The following is a 16,269-nucleotide window of genomic DNA, read 5'->3' on the forward strand; positions in this document are numbered from 1 at the left end:
ATCTAGCCATGATTTTTGGCCATCGATGATTGTATTGAAGCACATTCTCATCCAACGTCAATATGCATTCACATCTGAATAAGTCTGTCCTTTGTTATTGCAGCCCGAAATATATCTTATATAGAATTATGTTAGTGTATTTGGATCAGCCTACTGACCACACGGCACACACTCTTTATCACATCTCGGGAAAGATGAAGGAGAGCTATAAAGCTATCTAGGTAATTACAGCCCTGAGCATACATATTATGCGTCTGTCTTCTACGTATTTGTCTTCGGAAAATGTTTTTGGGATTTCGGGTTAATAGATACCTACCTATTCATCACAAAGCTTGGCTTTGGTTTCCATTGGGAGACAAGGAAATATACCTAATTAAGAAAATATGCTGGGGGGAGGGGCCTCAGTTGCAAGAAGCTGAATTAATGCCAGATAAAATGCGTGCTTATTTCACGGGCAAAGCGCGAGATGGTGGCAGTAAGAGGTGTAACATAGCACGCACGCTGGTGATATACTCGTAGGCGTTGATATGATGCCTGCAGCGATTTACCACATTGAGTGGTTCTGCAGCTACACACCAAACATACGAGTATAGACTACATGACATCAAACTTTCGATTTATTGCGGAAACTAATCGATGTGTAAAGCAATCACTACGTAAATGCGGATAGACTTGCTATCATGAAGAACACAGGCACATGAATGTCTCGATTGCAAATAAATTGGAAACTGATTTACGGCTAATCACGTTGTGAAAGACGGACCAAATTACTCTGAAATCATTGAATCTTGTTGAGGTCTGCGGTTACATCTTTAGAAACACGGATGATCGGACAGAAAATCGTCTGAAAATCGCTGAAGCAGCGGCGCTTCCCCGGTAGCCAGTGCCGCCTCAGCCCGTCATCGGTCCGCCGCCAGCCGGGCTTTCTGCGGCTGACGTCATTGTGGCTGTGACGTCACTGTTCACCGTGACACACCTGCAAGCGGGCATTTGTTCAGGCGGAGGGGCAGGATATTTCGCTTATTCGTATAATGATGTAAATGTTTATAAGATTTAGACAAGCATAAACATTTTTGTATATTTTAACTACAACTAGAGGTACAGGTTTACGCGATAACTGTATGTTTTGATATGTATGATTAACGGATGCATTAGTTTGGGTGTATAAACTTGCATTTTTATTGGTATCATTTGTGTAGAACTGGGTAACTGCTTTTAATTGAACTGTAAAGTATGATGGTGATGCATGAGAGTTGTTCGAGCCCTTTGTAAGTTAGGATGTTACTCAATTCAACCCTACCCTACCCTACCCTACCATACCCTACCCTACCCCTACCCTACCCCTACCCCTACCCTACCCTACCCTACCCTACCCTACCCTTACCCTTACACTACCCTACCCTTACACTACCCTACCCTACCCTACCTTACCCTACCCTACCCTACCCTACCCTACCCTTAGACTACCCTACCCTATCCTACCCTACCCTACCCCTAACCCTACATTACCCTACCCTACCCTACCACTACCCTACCCTACCCAACCCTACCCCTACCCTACCCTACCCTACCCTACCCTACCCTACCCTACCCTACCCTACCCTACCCTACCCTACCCTACCCTACCCTACCCTACCCTACACTACACTACACTACACTATGTACACTACCACCGACAGTCCAAGTTTCAGCTAAATCGGCCCAGAAACGACTGAGATATTGCAAAAACAAATTAATTGTATTTACTGGCGAATCCTCTTGGCGAGCAGTGCCTTGTGTCGGCCTTCGTTGTCAAAGGTCAATGACCTCCCGGCTCTGATGCTTCTCACTCAGTTTTTTAAGCGAACAACTGAGCCTAAAGCACGTGCCTTCTGCTCGGCACCGGTCGCGGCCCCATCACGTGCACACCGCTGAACCCACCCCCTCGAAAATTTAATACGACAAATGAGTGCAGGCGCTCGACTTGGCGTGAAAATTTCACCACCGTAGCCCTTACCGTTCCCGAGCAATAGCTTGTTTTTGCCGATTCTAATGCTAACCCTATGGCGCACATGAGCACGCGCCACGGGCGCACCCCCGGCCGCATCGTGCCCAAAATTCAATACGACGTGTTGAATCACGTGACCCACGAGCCGTGAAAATTTCACCCTCGTGCGTCAATCGACGGCTTTGCAATAAGTGTTTTTGGGCGTTACCCCGACGGCGGACTTTTTAGGATTTATAATATAGATTAGTAATTACATTCAGTGATATTTAATAATTAACGAATTCGTTGACACACAAGCGACATGCGTCAGATAATTAATAGTCGATGCAAGCAACATACATGTAGGTATAGTTATACGCAACCGAAGGTTTGTTGTCAATAGTTAAAACACTATTCTTTAGAATTGTGTTTTTCTATTGAAAAACAAATCTGAGTTCCCTGACAATTTGGCAAAAGCTGCCTGAGATCATATAGTGTGTATGACACTCAATAGTTATCCAATGTTGTATGTCTCATGCGCACGAAACTAATGCAACGTTTAACCCTCGCCCGCACATGGGGGGGGGGGGGTTGCCCCCCCAGGTAGTCTTTCTGCTCTGCACTAAACATTTTTAGAGCTAGAAGGCTGATTTTTCGTATACGTGCTCCTCTATCCTTTCTTGATGTCCACTGAAAATTTCAAGTTTCTGTGGTTTTTGGTTTCGGAGATATGACCTTGTTTTTCAGGTCATGTCATGACCCAAATGGCCAATTCTCAACATCTTGCGTTGGCTATGGGCCTTGTGAGGTTTTGACACCTTGATTTCGGCCTTTTTTGCCAGTCTTACCTCCCACCTATCATGGAACATGTTGTTCGACGATGTACAGATGTCAAGGTCAAGGTCAAGGTCAACCTAGGTCATCTAAGATAATTGCGTTTTAGGCAAGCGGAATTTACTTTTTGTGAAGTTTTTTTACTGCATTTTTGGTAAAAGCTTCTCAGATCGTGATTTCATGTAATATGGACACAAACAATCGGTGCACACATCAGTATACACACAGACACACACAGACATACAAACACATATAATTGACCTTGACCTAACTTGTCCTGAAATGACCTCAGCAGCAAAAACCTGGTCGAGTAGTGTGACAAAGAGGTTCTAGCTGGCTTGGCACCAGAAAACGGCATCGTCATCGGTATATGATAAGCAGCGCACTTGATATCCAACGGTGTCCAAAAACAGCAACATTTTTTAGTTTGACCTGACCTGGAAGGTCAATGACTGACCTGAGAAGGTAAAACTGGGTATCATTGGATTTGTCTCTTCCCAAAGAATCTTTTTGGTCTTTACCGCTAAGCTCTATCTCCAACAGGAACGAAATGGCGCGGGGGGGGGTGTGGCACCCCCCCCCCCATGTGCGTTCTAGGATGGGAAAATGGCATGTGCGGGCGAGGGTTAAATCGAGTGATGGCTTATTGAAAACATCGGCAGATACGGCATGACTGACCGTTTCACATCAGCTTCGGGGAATGATCAGCACTCAGCAGGCAGCTGCCAGCGCGTCCTTGATCCCCTGCACAATGCGGTTCATCTTCTCTGGGGTGTCCACGTAGCCATTGCCGTTCTGAGGGGGGGGGGGGGGTAGGGGGGAGAAAAGACAAGGTCGGAATAGAGAACACGTTCGAATGCTGACAATGCTGTTTTTTAGACACGGTGGTGAAACATCGTTGATCATGCCCATCTGAACTATTGTGCATAATTAAAATTATCATTTATGTTATCTACATTACATAACATAAAAACAATAAACATAACTAATGAAAACAGCACTGATAACTTACCGAGTCGCACCTGCCTCTCAAGTCTCACTTTGATAACCAGATCATAGCAAATAACGTGGACTATAAACTTTCAGCAATAAGACAGTCGCTTACCTTTTTGGAATGCAGAAGTTTTCCGCCGACGATCTGGACCTCGAAGTAGCCAGTGACGCTGGCGGTTCCCTCACCAGTCTGGAAAGGCACACAACGCGTCTGAGATATCGAGGCAACATGCGGAAGCCTGAGACGTAATTACGATGACCGAATATTTACTAAGCGCGAATGTAAAGAAAAAACGGGCTGTTTGAACTAGCAATGCATAAAAAAACAAGGAAATGTGTAATATTAAATCATTTTGTGCCTAAAGCGATAAATATAAGTGAACGGACCTCACATCAATCATTTACTTACGATGTCCAGCTCCCTCGGAAAGGCCCCGTCCAGTTCCGCCTTGATACGGCGGAACTTTGGGGCGTATCCTCAGGCGCCACTGGAATGGGGTTAACAATGTCAAATAACACGGATTGAGGCAAGAAAATGTCAGTAGGATACATTTGAAAGCAAAAACGAAAGGATATTTTCAATTGACTGATGATGATGGACTAGGACGAAGTATAGCATTACAGCTACAGACAGAGACACATGATATGCGTGAAAGTACGACGTCAAACGGCTGATAAAAAATAAAACATGGCCGTTTATGGAACAAAATAAAATGTGATGTAAGAAATATGATCCGCTGTCGGAAGCATATTCATTTTCAGAACCTGGTGGTCCGACTCTGCCCGATCGCACAGCAAAGTACATACATGGTGAAGGATCGACATAAGATAACCTTTTTTGCTGTCAACTGAAGAAGGGTTAGGAGGTCGGCTATCGGAACGGGACATTGAAGTGGCCATTAACATAACACGGCTTTCATCATCGTAATTTGTAGACTGAATAATTGACGCACTCCGCAAGCCAGATGGCATTTGGCAGCTCCGGCCACGTCTTGGCATTAGCTTACGTAGGTTAATACCAAGATTCTTACAGATAGGTAATACACGGAAAATCTGTAGCGCCGGGCGCTCCGGCACAGCATACCTTTCAGGCCTCAACTACTAGTGCCATCTAGGGACGGATGTGTAAGTAAATCACTTCGAGTGAATCCAATACGAATCTCAGCGGCTCTCAGCGATTGTCTTCAAAGCATCGACGTGATGCATAATAATCATAAATAACATAAATACAGGTGAGCATATGCCTGCTAGTAAAGTTACCCATGCATAATTTTGGCATCAGAATGAAGCCGTTATAAAAAGACGTTGTCAACGGCCACAATCGATCGAAGCTAGACTAGATCCAATATAACAAAGGTCGACCCGACAGGTGGCATAGTTAGGCCCAAAAACAAAGCCTTTGGCACTTATCTGGGACGTAACCGAGAGGGGAGGGTCATCTTACGGAAACAATGGCTCACTCCAGGGAGGTCAAATGAATAACGGACTCCTGCCATTATGATATAATTTGAAAGGCATCTTAGTCTTACCAGTAGATAACATGGATTTTCAACTTGTCCTTCATTGTTTTGCAGAGTTGACCACGGATAATCCAAACTTAATATTGGCCTTGCTGATTATTCAAGTTTAACTGAAAAGAAATGTGAAATAATAACCTCGCTTAACCAGGGCCCTGTTCATGAACCCCGGCGGTCGCTGCGGCCGCTGCGGTCGCTGCGGTCAGCCGGGTTGTTACGTCACGAAAAGGGGCGGGGCTCATGTAGTATGACGAATGTATGACGTCACCTTGCTGCGGCCGCTGTGATCTCTGCGGCCGCGATCCAGCGACCGCCGAGCCGCAAGAAAACTAATTGCACTGAACTTGGCGCACTGAAGTCAAATAGGCGCAAGCCGCGTTGTCATGGAGACGATTTTGTAAACAAATTACCTAGCGGTGTGCGTCAGTTGTAAACAATTGTCGGAAACTATTTCGGCAGCAGACGCTGTTCATGGAACGCTGCTGCGGCCGAGTGAGTGATGACGTTTCAAAAATGGGCGGGGCTTAGAACCTGCGGCCGGCCGCAGCGACCGCCGACTTCATGAACAGGGCCCTGAAAATATCCATTTCAGCCAAATATTCAACAAATAGCAAACAAACACTGCTGATGTCGTCGTCATGGCAACAAATAATTGCTCGGGCACCTGGACATCAAGGTATTTTCTCCAGTCTTGCAAAATTGTGGACGCTGATGATCCACTCTCACTATACGGCCTTGATGATCGTTGCACCGGCACATCATCGACGCATAGGCTCGCCCAGTTTCATCAATGTAGAATATGAGATAACACGGCTACAGGATGAATTCAGTTTTTTTTTTACCGCTAGATAGCCAGGAAAGAAGTACTCGTCATCTGTCAGCCGGCATTAAAGCGTTCAATATATTCCGCTGCTTTATTTAGATATTGTAATCGCAAACTATTCGTAAACGTTCATCGTCATTAAAGTAAATAACGTTGCTTGATGGTTCGTTTGTCGAAACTCGTAGATGTATTATACACGGAAAGGCAATGCAATAACTAGCATCGTAGATGTATATTCATACAAAATGTGCAATTCACAGTAAGTTGGCCAGTCTCTCAAACTTGCCTCGTAGATCGGTCCTAGGCTGATGTGCCATTGACCGGACCGGCCCGACGGGAAAATATTGGTTCGGCCGGCAAACTGATCTCAGCCAGTAATCACCGGTACAGGACGGAAGTCAGATCAACTGAATAGCCACTATGTCTTAGGACTGGTTATAAGGGTCGAGTAAGCAGCAGAGGCGCAATGTACCTATAACGTGACGATTAACCGTATCGGCAGAGACTCTCAATACAATACACAATGATGAACATGCAAGAAAGAACGGAAGGTACAAGCTATATAAAAACAATATAAATCGTAGTGTATAAATCGACATATTGCGATGAGAGTACGATGCATATATACAGTTTGAAACCAACAGCTTGGTTTGAGCGAGAAGACTTTCAATTCTGAGGTCGTTTTGAAGGAAGATCTATCCACAACTCATGGTACCGTAAGCAATCCAGATTCAATGATTCATTACATTACTTACGATCAGTTGCTGCAAAACATTATCGGCTCACATATCACACATGACTATCAATGCAGGACGGACTGGGAATTCGTGACTCTGAGAGTCGTGATTCGTGACTCAGCGAGTCGTGATGGGCGGAAGGATCTGTGACCACAGGCCTGGACAGTTCAACTACAAAAGATACGCATTACCACTGGTGTGAGCATGATAAGACACTCTCACCAACAATTCTTAACAATGAGTTTGGAACAACATGGAGTCGATGTTACCTCGCCTCCCACCAAGCAAGCCAGCTGACATGAGATCCAATCATATCGTTCACGCACACAGCAAGATCATTTGAGCAGATCAGCGACACTATCTGCTTTCTAACAGGCAGTGATGAATGATGGTATATAAAAAGACACTCAATATATCTAGTAGCGTCTCTTCATGATTGTCCCACCCAGCCATGGTTGGAATGTCTCGTCTGACCCATGCTGGGGCGATAGTCCCGTTTACTACGCTTCTACAGCGCCACGGGCGGCGGTCACCGGAACTACTCGTATCACAGATGTCGCGCCATGTTCACTGGCCGTCTCACCACCACTAACCCTGACATCACACGAGTAACTTCAGTGTGACGTCACACTCAGCCCTATCACGTCTGACCTCACATGGCCGTTTCCAGCGGCTGCGATCGAGTCCTTCCCTGCTGGAAGTAGTCATCCGACGCCAGACTGGCGGAGCGAGGGAACGGGTCCGCTGACCGCGCTACCGTCGCTGCTGGCGGGGTTGGACCGCGTGCCGGCACACCCTCATACACAGGCACTGTGTCGGAGGCCGCATCCTCGTCACCAAACGGTCTCTTCAACTCCAGAGTCGAGTCACTGGCGCCCGAATCATCTGCCACCGAGCTGGGCTTGCAGTCGTCCAGCTCGACGGCCATTTTTTGGTCGTAACTGTCGACGGCTGCACCCGCTCCCGCTGGCTCCAAGGGAGACGGCACACGGGACGTGAATGTTGACCGGTCTAGGTAGCCGCGGTTCTCATAACCGAGGTCGAATGTGGGCCGAGCCAGCGCGTCGGCGTTGGCGTTCTCGAGGCGCGGGTCGTGCGCGAACCGCTCGTCGAAGGTGGTGGTCGAGTGTGTCTCGTCGAACGACGGTTTGGCGATCGAGTCGACGCTGCCGCCGGTGGCGCCGTCTGGCATCGGGTTCGGCTGTGAAGCAGATGTAACCAGAGTTAAATAGAGGCCTGACTGAGGGACTAAGAAAGAGTGATTATGGGAAAACACGGGACACTTACGTTTAACCACATGCGATGGTTGAGAAACACAAAAATATCGCTAGTAAGCATAAGACATAGCATTTAAAAACACCCAAAACGAATAAAACCACAGGCTTCACGAATATCTCGTCCGTCGAGCAACAGTAACACATCCAGCACCACCATCACTCCACCACATCGCCCCCAACCACACAGCTCAGCACATCCCGCTATAACTCACATTGGGCCGGCGTCGGTAGCCTCCGGTCCCCCCTGACACATCCGAGAAGCTGCTGGCCAGGGAGCGCGTACTGCGCACACTGCTGCGGATGCTGTTGCGCCTGTGCAGCTTCTCCCTGTGTCTGTGGCGCGACTTGGCCACCCAGAGGCCGCAGATGACCAGTAGGAAGAGCAGGGCGGCCGCTCCGGCGCCCAGTACTCCGATAACCACGTCGTCACGGGTCCAGGACAGCGGGTCGGCCGTCACACGCGGGTCTGCAGGGGGGGCAGGCATGTCAACGCGGAGGTAATAGTATACGCTGGGTGTTCAATGGATAGCATCCCGATGCCACATACTGATACCATTGACCAAAAATATTATATTTTTCATAGATATACGAGTAAGAAGAAAACACACGCGTCCGATAGTCACACATTTTTAGCTCCTTATTTCAAGCAGCGTACGTTATGTTTCTACCACTCTGGCTCTATCTTCTTAGTAAAAGCTTTAGCTGACAATAAAACCCATTGAATGGATTATCGCAGCTGTCATTACCGTCGTCTGATGGCTATCCCCATCCCAACCCGACCTTACTTATCGAGCCACCGCCCTCCCCCTCTCCCCATATACACACCCATTTCGCAGAGGAAGGGCAGCTGCAGCTCGCAGGGTCCGGTGACGACGCGCTGCTGCACGAAGTAGCTGCAGCCCTCCACAATGTCCAGGTGCTGGACCCAGACCCGGTCCAGGCGCCAGTTGTAGCGATCCTGTCGGCCGCGGATGTATCGTACCAGGCCGCTGTAGTCGGTGTTCAGGTAGGGCATCGATGCGTTATCGTCCTGTGGGGGGAGACGGGAGCGAGGTTAGAGGTCACATAGGACACGAGGTCAGCTCAATAACAGAGGGACGTGACAGAGGTCTGAGTGTGGTCACAGGTTACTGTGAAGTTTCAGTGGGATTCCGAAAGTCAGCTGAGTGAGGTACGACCTACAGAGATTAGAACAAAGACGAGGCGGTTTCACGCATCTTCTCGTTTTTTTTTTCTTCTGTCATCAACAAGCTTACTCAATGCTCAGTTTACAACGGGGCCAGAGACAATGTAGAGGTAGTTCTCGTTAGTCGCCATGTCACGTCCGACCCCGCACTTACCAGACAGAACTGTTTGGCCTCAGTGAAGTTCATCGGCGCCGGCATGTACATGAAGCAGGTGGTGTCGACCAGGGTCCAGCCCGGCGGACACTTGCCGCTCAGCAGCGAACGGTTGTTCATGTGGAAGTTACTGCCGGACGAAACGGTCCAAGGTTACGGACAGTGGAGATTCAACGTTATCGAGGCATTGCGATCATCGCAATCGTATTGACGTTCCGAAAAAAGCAAGAATGGTAAAATTTAAACATAATTAGCTCGATCACGTTTCGTAGTGTCTTACGGCACGAATCGACCGATACTATTAAGAAAAGATAAGAAAAGCTAGGCATTCGAATAAACAGAGCCGCAGCATCCCGCGCCACAATGAGGCTAGCGTTCAAGAGACGGTGGGTCTGGCGGTTACCTGAAGTCGACTCTGAGCAGGCCCTGTCCGTCCAGCTTGTCCTTGATCCGCCCCTGGATGGCCAGAGTCTCGTTATAGCCCCACCAGTTGTGACGGGCGTCCAGCGGAGTGCGCCAGACCTCGTACCTGGAAGCACAGAGACGAGAGCAGATGGTTAGCGGTTGTTAGACACAGGAGGAACCGACATTTAGTAAATACGATATATAAATGACAAGTAATAACATCGGCGCCAGAAGGAAGGCACATCATAGAGTCATCATACCAGACAATAACAGACGGTAGCTTCACGCAGCTCTAACTTGTCACAGTAGCAGCAGGACGCACAGCACGAACGTCAATGTGGTAACGGAATGGTCTCAAAACTCAGCAAGTGCGCATGACAAATACTTTTGACGTTGCTTGGAGCCGCAGTAGCATACTAATTGAGCACAATGCACACATTCAACTGACTGTTGAATTAGCCCCAAAGTTATCACAAATGCTTAGCGATGCATGATAGATGCAGGGAGGCCTCACCTGTAGTTTGAAATCTTAAGATCTTCCCTGTGGGCAAAACGGGCGAAGGATTCTGTAAACAGACTGATGCGTACAAAATACACCGGTAGTGCCACCAAAACCCGAACCGGTGGCGGCATACACTCGACATTACGCCATTGTGCAGAAGTGCAGTCAGACCATTGAGTTCCCATATTTACCAGAACAAGAGGGACTGATGGGCCACCCAGGGGTACCAAAAGCCAGTGCAGCATTCCTGTATCGACACACACACACATTAAGTACACAGTGCATTATGTAGAAAAAACCGCTAAGTGCATCAATAAAATCTATTGAAAAAGATCTGAGAAGAGCAAGAAACATCCCGTGAGATAAACGACATCCTACCTAAGCTTATCAGCGATATGCACATACAAAAGCACATACACCGAAACAATCCCAACTACGCTAATTGACAAATCTAAAAGCAAGAAATCATCCAACCCTTCCTTCCAAATGCCAACCACTCCCTGTCCCTTCAGCAGCCACCAGTCACCCAAAATCACCAGCCCAGCGGTGCGCCTGTGACCCTCCCTGTACCAAATCACTAACTCTGTGCGGTTGATGGTCACCAGCTCGTAGTCATTGTCAATGTTCACCAGCACGTTATCGGCGTACTGCTGGCCGGCGCTGCCCGCCAGCACGGTGGTACGCTCCTCCCGGTCAGTAGCGTAGTTCCTGGGGGTAGGAGGTGGGTGACGGTTAGCGGAGGGACGGCCGGGATTCGGCAGTGCTGGTACCGTGTAACTGATGTAACATAGGTTGTGGCGTGGCTAGGGATTCGGAGCACACTACCAATTTAACCCTAGAACGCCTAGGGGGGGGGGGGGGGTTGTATCAACCCCCCCCCCTGAGGTTTTTTCGAAGTGCACGCTAAACGGCTTGTCGTAGCGGGCTGAAATTTTCAATGCCCTCTGGGGCAACCTTTGCGCATCTTTTGCCGAAAAAAAATTGATCGGGTCATGTCAGGTCACGGAGTTATGACGTCATAAGAGGTACAGCCTCCGGCCGGATTTTCACAAACTGAGTGCCAACGCCCGAGGTTTCCTGCCGGTGGTACGGACATCGGTTGATGGATCGTGATGAAACTTCCCATGCATGTTGGGGCAAGTATTGGCTATCATATGGTATAAGAAATTTGACCGGGTCAGGTCAGGTCACGGAGCTATGACGTCACAAGAGGAACAGCGTCCGGTACTATTTTTGAAAAGCGCCCGAACCACTATTTTGCTAATTCTTGTCACCTCAATGGGAATATGCAGCAATATTAGCTTCTATAGGGAGCAAATGGACCTCCCAAATCCAAAAATACAATCAGATTTCAAAAATTTAAATTTTGATTTTTCGAATTTCTGCCGCCGACTGTGACCTTGCCGACTTCCGGCGCTCCCAACGCGCCATTTTTAGAGCTAGGGAAACTAAATACATACCAAACGATAGAGAATTGATCAAGGAACACGATAGTGAAGGTTTCAAGTCGATATCTCTAACCGTTTTGCCGCAATCGCCGCCGAAAGTTGAAAAAAGTCTATTTTTCCGAAAATTTGACCTTTGACCGGTCAAAAGTAGGTCAAATGTTGACCTAGGACCAAAAAATATACCACCAATCGCGAGATCTCGTTGAGAGCAATCCGTTGGTTTTTTCCGCTAAGCTCTACGACCTTCCGTTTCGAAACGCCAGGGGGGGGTCGTAACAACCCCCCCCCTGGTCGTTCGTGTTATGAGAAATGGCCTGGTCGTGCGAGGGTTAAATAGAATCACTTGTGGAAATTAAAATGAGCGTCGAAAAATTTATAAATGATCAGCAATGTCGCGCCAATTGATATAACTGAATTGTCTCATCGCATGCTGGCTAACGCGCGGTAAGTTTCAAGCGTAGTCCTTACATGATAAAGCCGTTGTGGGCGAAATTCTGGTAGATGGGCAGGTGGACCCGCTCGAACCCAGACACCTTCATGATGTGGAAGCCGCGGTTGTTGTGCACCAGGTTGTAGCTGAAGTTGGCCACCACCTGAGGCGTACGGTAAAGAACGGCTCAGTGGAAGCTTTACATACATTCTGCTGGATCTGTCTGTTTAAGACTGTGTGAGTACTGCCTCACAATATCATAGCGGTGATTCTTGGTCTTCATACATCGAAACAGCTGTCGCGAAAATATTAACACAATAATGAATAGAAGCAGCTTCATATTTCGATGACTGACTGTTAGAGAGACAAGGTCTTTAAAATTTTACCGACATATCTGCATCCCATCCCAGCATCAAGTGAGCCGATATGTCTGTCGTCCGTTTACCTGGTTGAACTCCAGCACGTTCTGGAAGGTGCAGTTGGCGCGGGTGAAGTAGTTGTAGTACAGGATGGCCTCCTGATAGGGGGACGTCTTGCGACCCTCCACATACAGGGTGGACCAGCTCAGGTTGTCGGCGAACAGGTTCAGGTAGATGTAGGCCTTCAGCGCCGTGGCCAGACCGTTAGAGTCCGCCCGGATGTGCAGACCGCCCTGGTTACGCTGGATAATGTTGTTCTGTGGGAGGGAGCGAAAATGCATGAGCGTAAGCAGCCAGAAACACACCCTAGCGAATCGCTTTTTACTGAAACATGATAAATCAAAACGAATAGCCATATATCACATCGAAATGGAATACAAGATTCTGTAACGATCGACGTCAAACGAAGAATAACAGATTAAGAAGTCAAGAAACATATGCATTCTCAGCTCTCTCGCTCAAATCACAGCTCCCAGGTCATATTTCCTCCAGCGACAGCCAGCCCCGTCTCTTACACTCCTTCCGCAAACACAGCATCCCTTCCATCCCTTTAGCGACAACCCCGCCCGTCTCCACCAAGCTCCAGCTGCCCCTCTCCCCTCACCGTGAAGTAGAGATGCTGTGTGTTCTGCACGTCCAGCAGTACAGCGGCGCGGCTCGACGTGAAGTTGCCGTACAACCTCCGACCATTGTCCATCAGCCGGTTCCACTCGAGCGTCAGCGTCGGGTTGATCTCGCCGGCGTTCATGTAGGAGATGCCGCCGCCCTCGTTGGATGATATGTCAGAGTAGGAGACGTTGTGGCGCACATAACGGCCTGAGAAAAAAAAAACAAAAACAAACAGTGAGAGAAAAGACACGTCGAAGGTCAGAATGTTTGTTTGTTTTGTTTTTGTTGGGTTAGGCTCTTTCGGTCCAATTAGACCATTTCAGAGCCGGGAGGATGATAGTATATAGGGGGAGACATTGGTCTGGGCAGGCACCCTAGTGAGTCACCGGGGCTGAGCCCGTCCAGAGGACAGGCCACCCAGCCCCAAGGTACTCACTGCACCCGGCTACGAGGTGCGCTCCCTCGGGAGCAGCGGTGCTGCTCCAAGGGAGCAGCCCGCATGAGATAAAGTTGCCTGTCCAGCCCGGAGGGGGTTGCGGTGCGGAGGAGAAGGATTTTTTTATCCTGAGGATGAAAACACGGAACGGTGAGGTCAGAATGGATCAAAGAAAGAAAGAAAGAAAGAAAGAAAGAAATTCTTAAGAAATGTGAAGTGAAGAAGGATGGTAGCGGAGCTACTTCTATTCAATATTTACGTAAAAAATAAACCACACTACACTTCAACTCACTGAATCCGATGCTGGAGACTGGCAGCGTCACCACTTCTGCGATAAATCCATGCCGACTGCCGGCGCCGCTGGCGTGGAGCTGAACGCTCATCGAGGTCTCATTGGTCACATGGAACACCGCGCCATCAGACGAGCCCACCGACAGCTGCGCCATCTGTCGAGACGTCACGTTATATATGTCGCCGTCGTACAGCCGGATGTAGTCCGGTGTCAGAAGTGGCTCATCGGTTGAATTGACAAGGTTGAACTGCAGCAATCTGTGAAAGAGTGAAACCGAAAATGGTTAAACACCGGCAATTTAATAAGCGACATAGTTACAGTCGGGAAAAAGCTTGAAACGCATCTACCGAAAAAAATGATGCTCTGGTACAGAACACTACAAAACCAGTGATTGAATTGGAACCCATTCGAGACAGGCGAATTTGCGTTGAATCGAGCGACGCGAACATACCTGAATCCGAACGTTTTGATGCGAGCCGACGAGGTGAAGATTTTGACACAGTCCACGGGCCTGTTGTCGTACTTGTAGTAGAGCAGTATCCTCTCCTGGACCACTATCTCCTTGTGGGCGTCGCACATATCCACCATGCCTGCGGAAAAGCAGCGTGGAACGATTGAAGGAGCCGCAAGGCAGTGATCTGGAATAAATATGTAAGCGACTCTCCTGGACTTTCGCTTGAAGGGAACGGGACACGTCGACTCCATGCTAACTATACGTGTATATTGCATCTGTCGAAATACGAAAAAAAAACAATTCAAACGATAAGCAGCAGCGCCAAATTTCAGATAAGGATTACGTTCCACATGTCTACCGTTCCGTCCATGGGGACACCTAGTCCTTTGTCAGGGCTTGTCTGTACTTACCGAACAGGTTGTAGGGGACGGGCACCTCCTGCAGTGGAACGAACGAGCTTCGTCCCGAGCTTCGGGCCTCGCCAGTCAGCATGATGGTGTTCAGGCCGATACCGAGGTTATTGTGCACCCTGCGAGCACAGACGGGATGGTTGGGTTAGAGACGAAGCGAGAACCGGGAAATGGGCATGGACGTGTAAATGGTGACAAGTGATTTCCTTCGTGAAATACATATTAAGATGAGTTTCAGATAATCCACGCTAAAATGCAAGAAAATAAAGGATTTTCATCATCAACATCCATAAACAAAAATTTGTAACTAATTAAAGGCCATAAGCAAGAGTCAATGGATGACACTATCAAATTGCCAGGAGTCTAAAATAAACTTTGGACATCATACAAGCGGTAGCGCTACTCACCAGAGGTGCATGAAGTCGAGTGTCCTCGTTGGATTAACCACGGTGACGCCGTCGCTCAGACTGCCGGTCACATTCACGGCTCGAACGTCAGGTGATATGGCCACGCTGAGCAGCGCTGGCGACTTCTCCCCATGCAGCCACCCGGCGCCGAGAACATCCACAAACCTCAAACGCGACTGACGTGACCGACCGCGGCCGTGGGTGTGGACGTCGTGGAGTCTCTCGAAGAACGACTGCACTTCGAATGTGGGCGTGGAGAACCTCACGCCTCCCCAGGCGCGCGCTGTGGCGTTGGCGTCTGCCGCTCCACACGCGATGAACACGTATTCGTCTTCCCAGTGGCAGCGGGGAGCCGGTTCGCCCGGTCTGCCCGTCATACGGAGTCGACACTGACCGAGGTTCTCCTCCTGTCCAGAACACTCGAGAGGTTCAGGCCAGGTAGTGACCAGACTGACGGACCCAGCGTGGAACTCTGTGCGCTTTCCTCGGCGGAGATGCACGTTCACCGACGGGAGGCCCTGCTGGCGGCACACAACCTCCGCGTTCCGGTCGGAGAAGCGTCGGTCACACACCGGCACCCACTGCACCGTGGTGGCATTAAACAGCTCCAGAAATCCTTCCGAGCCTCCACATTTCCCAGCAGTACACAGTCTCAGTCTGGCGGGCCGCTCGTCGTGGCCCCACAGCTGCCGCTGGGCCACAGCGCGGCCCACGCGGAAGTGCTGCAGCTCCCGGGTGAGGGGACGGAGGGTGATGCGTTGGCGAGGGTTACCCTCAGCCAGAAGGGTGCCCAGGACCAGGAGACCGACGGACGGGTAAAACTCGAGCGTGACGCCCGGCTCCAGGCGCAGCGTAGCCTCCGGCATGACGGTGATGTCCGAGCGGACGATGTACGGCTGTGGACGGTACCTGGCGATAAGAGAGGGGTGAGTCAGTTACGGACGGCACTGAAGGTGAATGGGGATCAACT

At 49.1% G+C, this 16,269-nt stretch overlaps 2 protein-coding genes across 2 annotated transcripts in view; both read right to left on the reverse strand.

Annotated features, from left to right (window-relative positions):
• Window positions 1-599: 599 nt before the first annotated feature.
• On the reverse strand, window positions 600-7,348 carry LOC122379211 (selenoprotein W-like). Its single transcript, XM_043361217.1, has 5 exons — window positions 7,345-7,348; window positions 4,203-4,270; window positions 3,906-3,983; window positions 3,479-3,595; window positions 600-976 (listed from the first exon to the last, which is right to left on the reverse strand). The coding sequence occupies exons 1-4, from the start codon at window positions 7,346-7,348 to the stop codon at window positions 3,512-3,514; spliced, it is 234 nt and encodes a 77-aa protein (XP_043217152.1). The 3' UTR covers window positions 600-976; window positions 3,479-3,511.
• Window positions 6,347-16,269, reverse strand: part of LOC122379212 (protein bark beetle-like) — a 30,312-nt gene continuing 20,389 nt past the window's right edge. The window contains exons 20-32 of the mRNA XM_043361219.1: window positions 15,300-16,208; window positions 14,893-15,011; window positions 14,480-14,618; window positions 14,029-14,285; window positions 13,296-13,507; window positions 12,718-12,948; window positions 12,311-12,435; window positions 10,977-11,102; window positions 9,891-10,016; window positions 9,488-9,617; window positions 8,973-9,177; window positions 8,360-8,613; window positions 6,347-8,071 (exon numbers count right to left, since the gene is read on the reverse strand). Coding sequence (XP_043217154.1) covers window positions 7,523-8,071; window positions 8,360-8,613; window positions 8,973-9,177; window positions 9,488-9,617; window positions 9,891-10,016; window positions 10,977-11,102; window positions 12,311-12,435; window positions 12,718-12,948; window positions 13,296-13,507; window positions 14,029-14,285; window positions 14,480-14,618; window positions 14,893-15,011; window positions 15,300-16,208 — 3,382 coding nt within the window. The 3' untranslated portion in view covers window positions 6,347-7,522. The remainder of the gene's footprint in view (window positions 8,072-8,359; window positions 8,614-8,972; window positions 9,178-9,487; window positions 9,618-9,890; window positions 10,017-10,976; window positions 11,103-12,310; window positions 12,436-12,717; window positions 12,949-13,295; window positions 13,508-14,028; window positions 14,286-14,479; window positions 14,619-14,892; window positions 15,012-15,299; window positions 16,209-16,269) is intronic.

This window comes from Amphibalanus amphitrite, unplaced genomic scaffold, assembly GCF_019059575.1.
Source record: "Amphibalanus amphitrite isolate SeventyFive unplaced genomic scaffold, NRLGWU_Aamphi_draft 000073F_arrow, whole genome shotgun sequence".
Classification (NCBI taxonomy): Eukaryota; Metazoa; Arthropoda; class Thecostraca; order Balanomorpha; family Balanidae; genus Amphibalanus; species Amphibalanus amphitrite.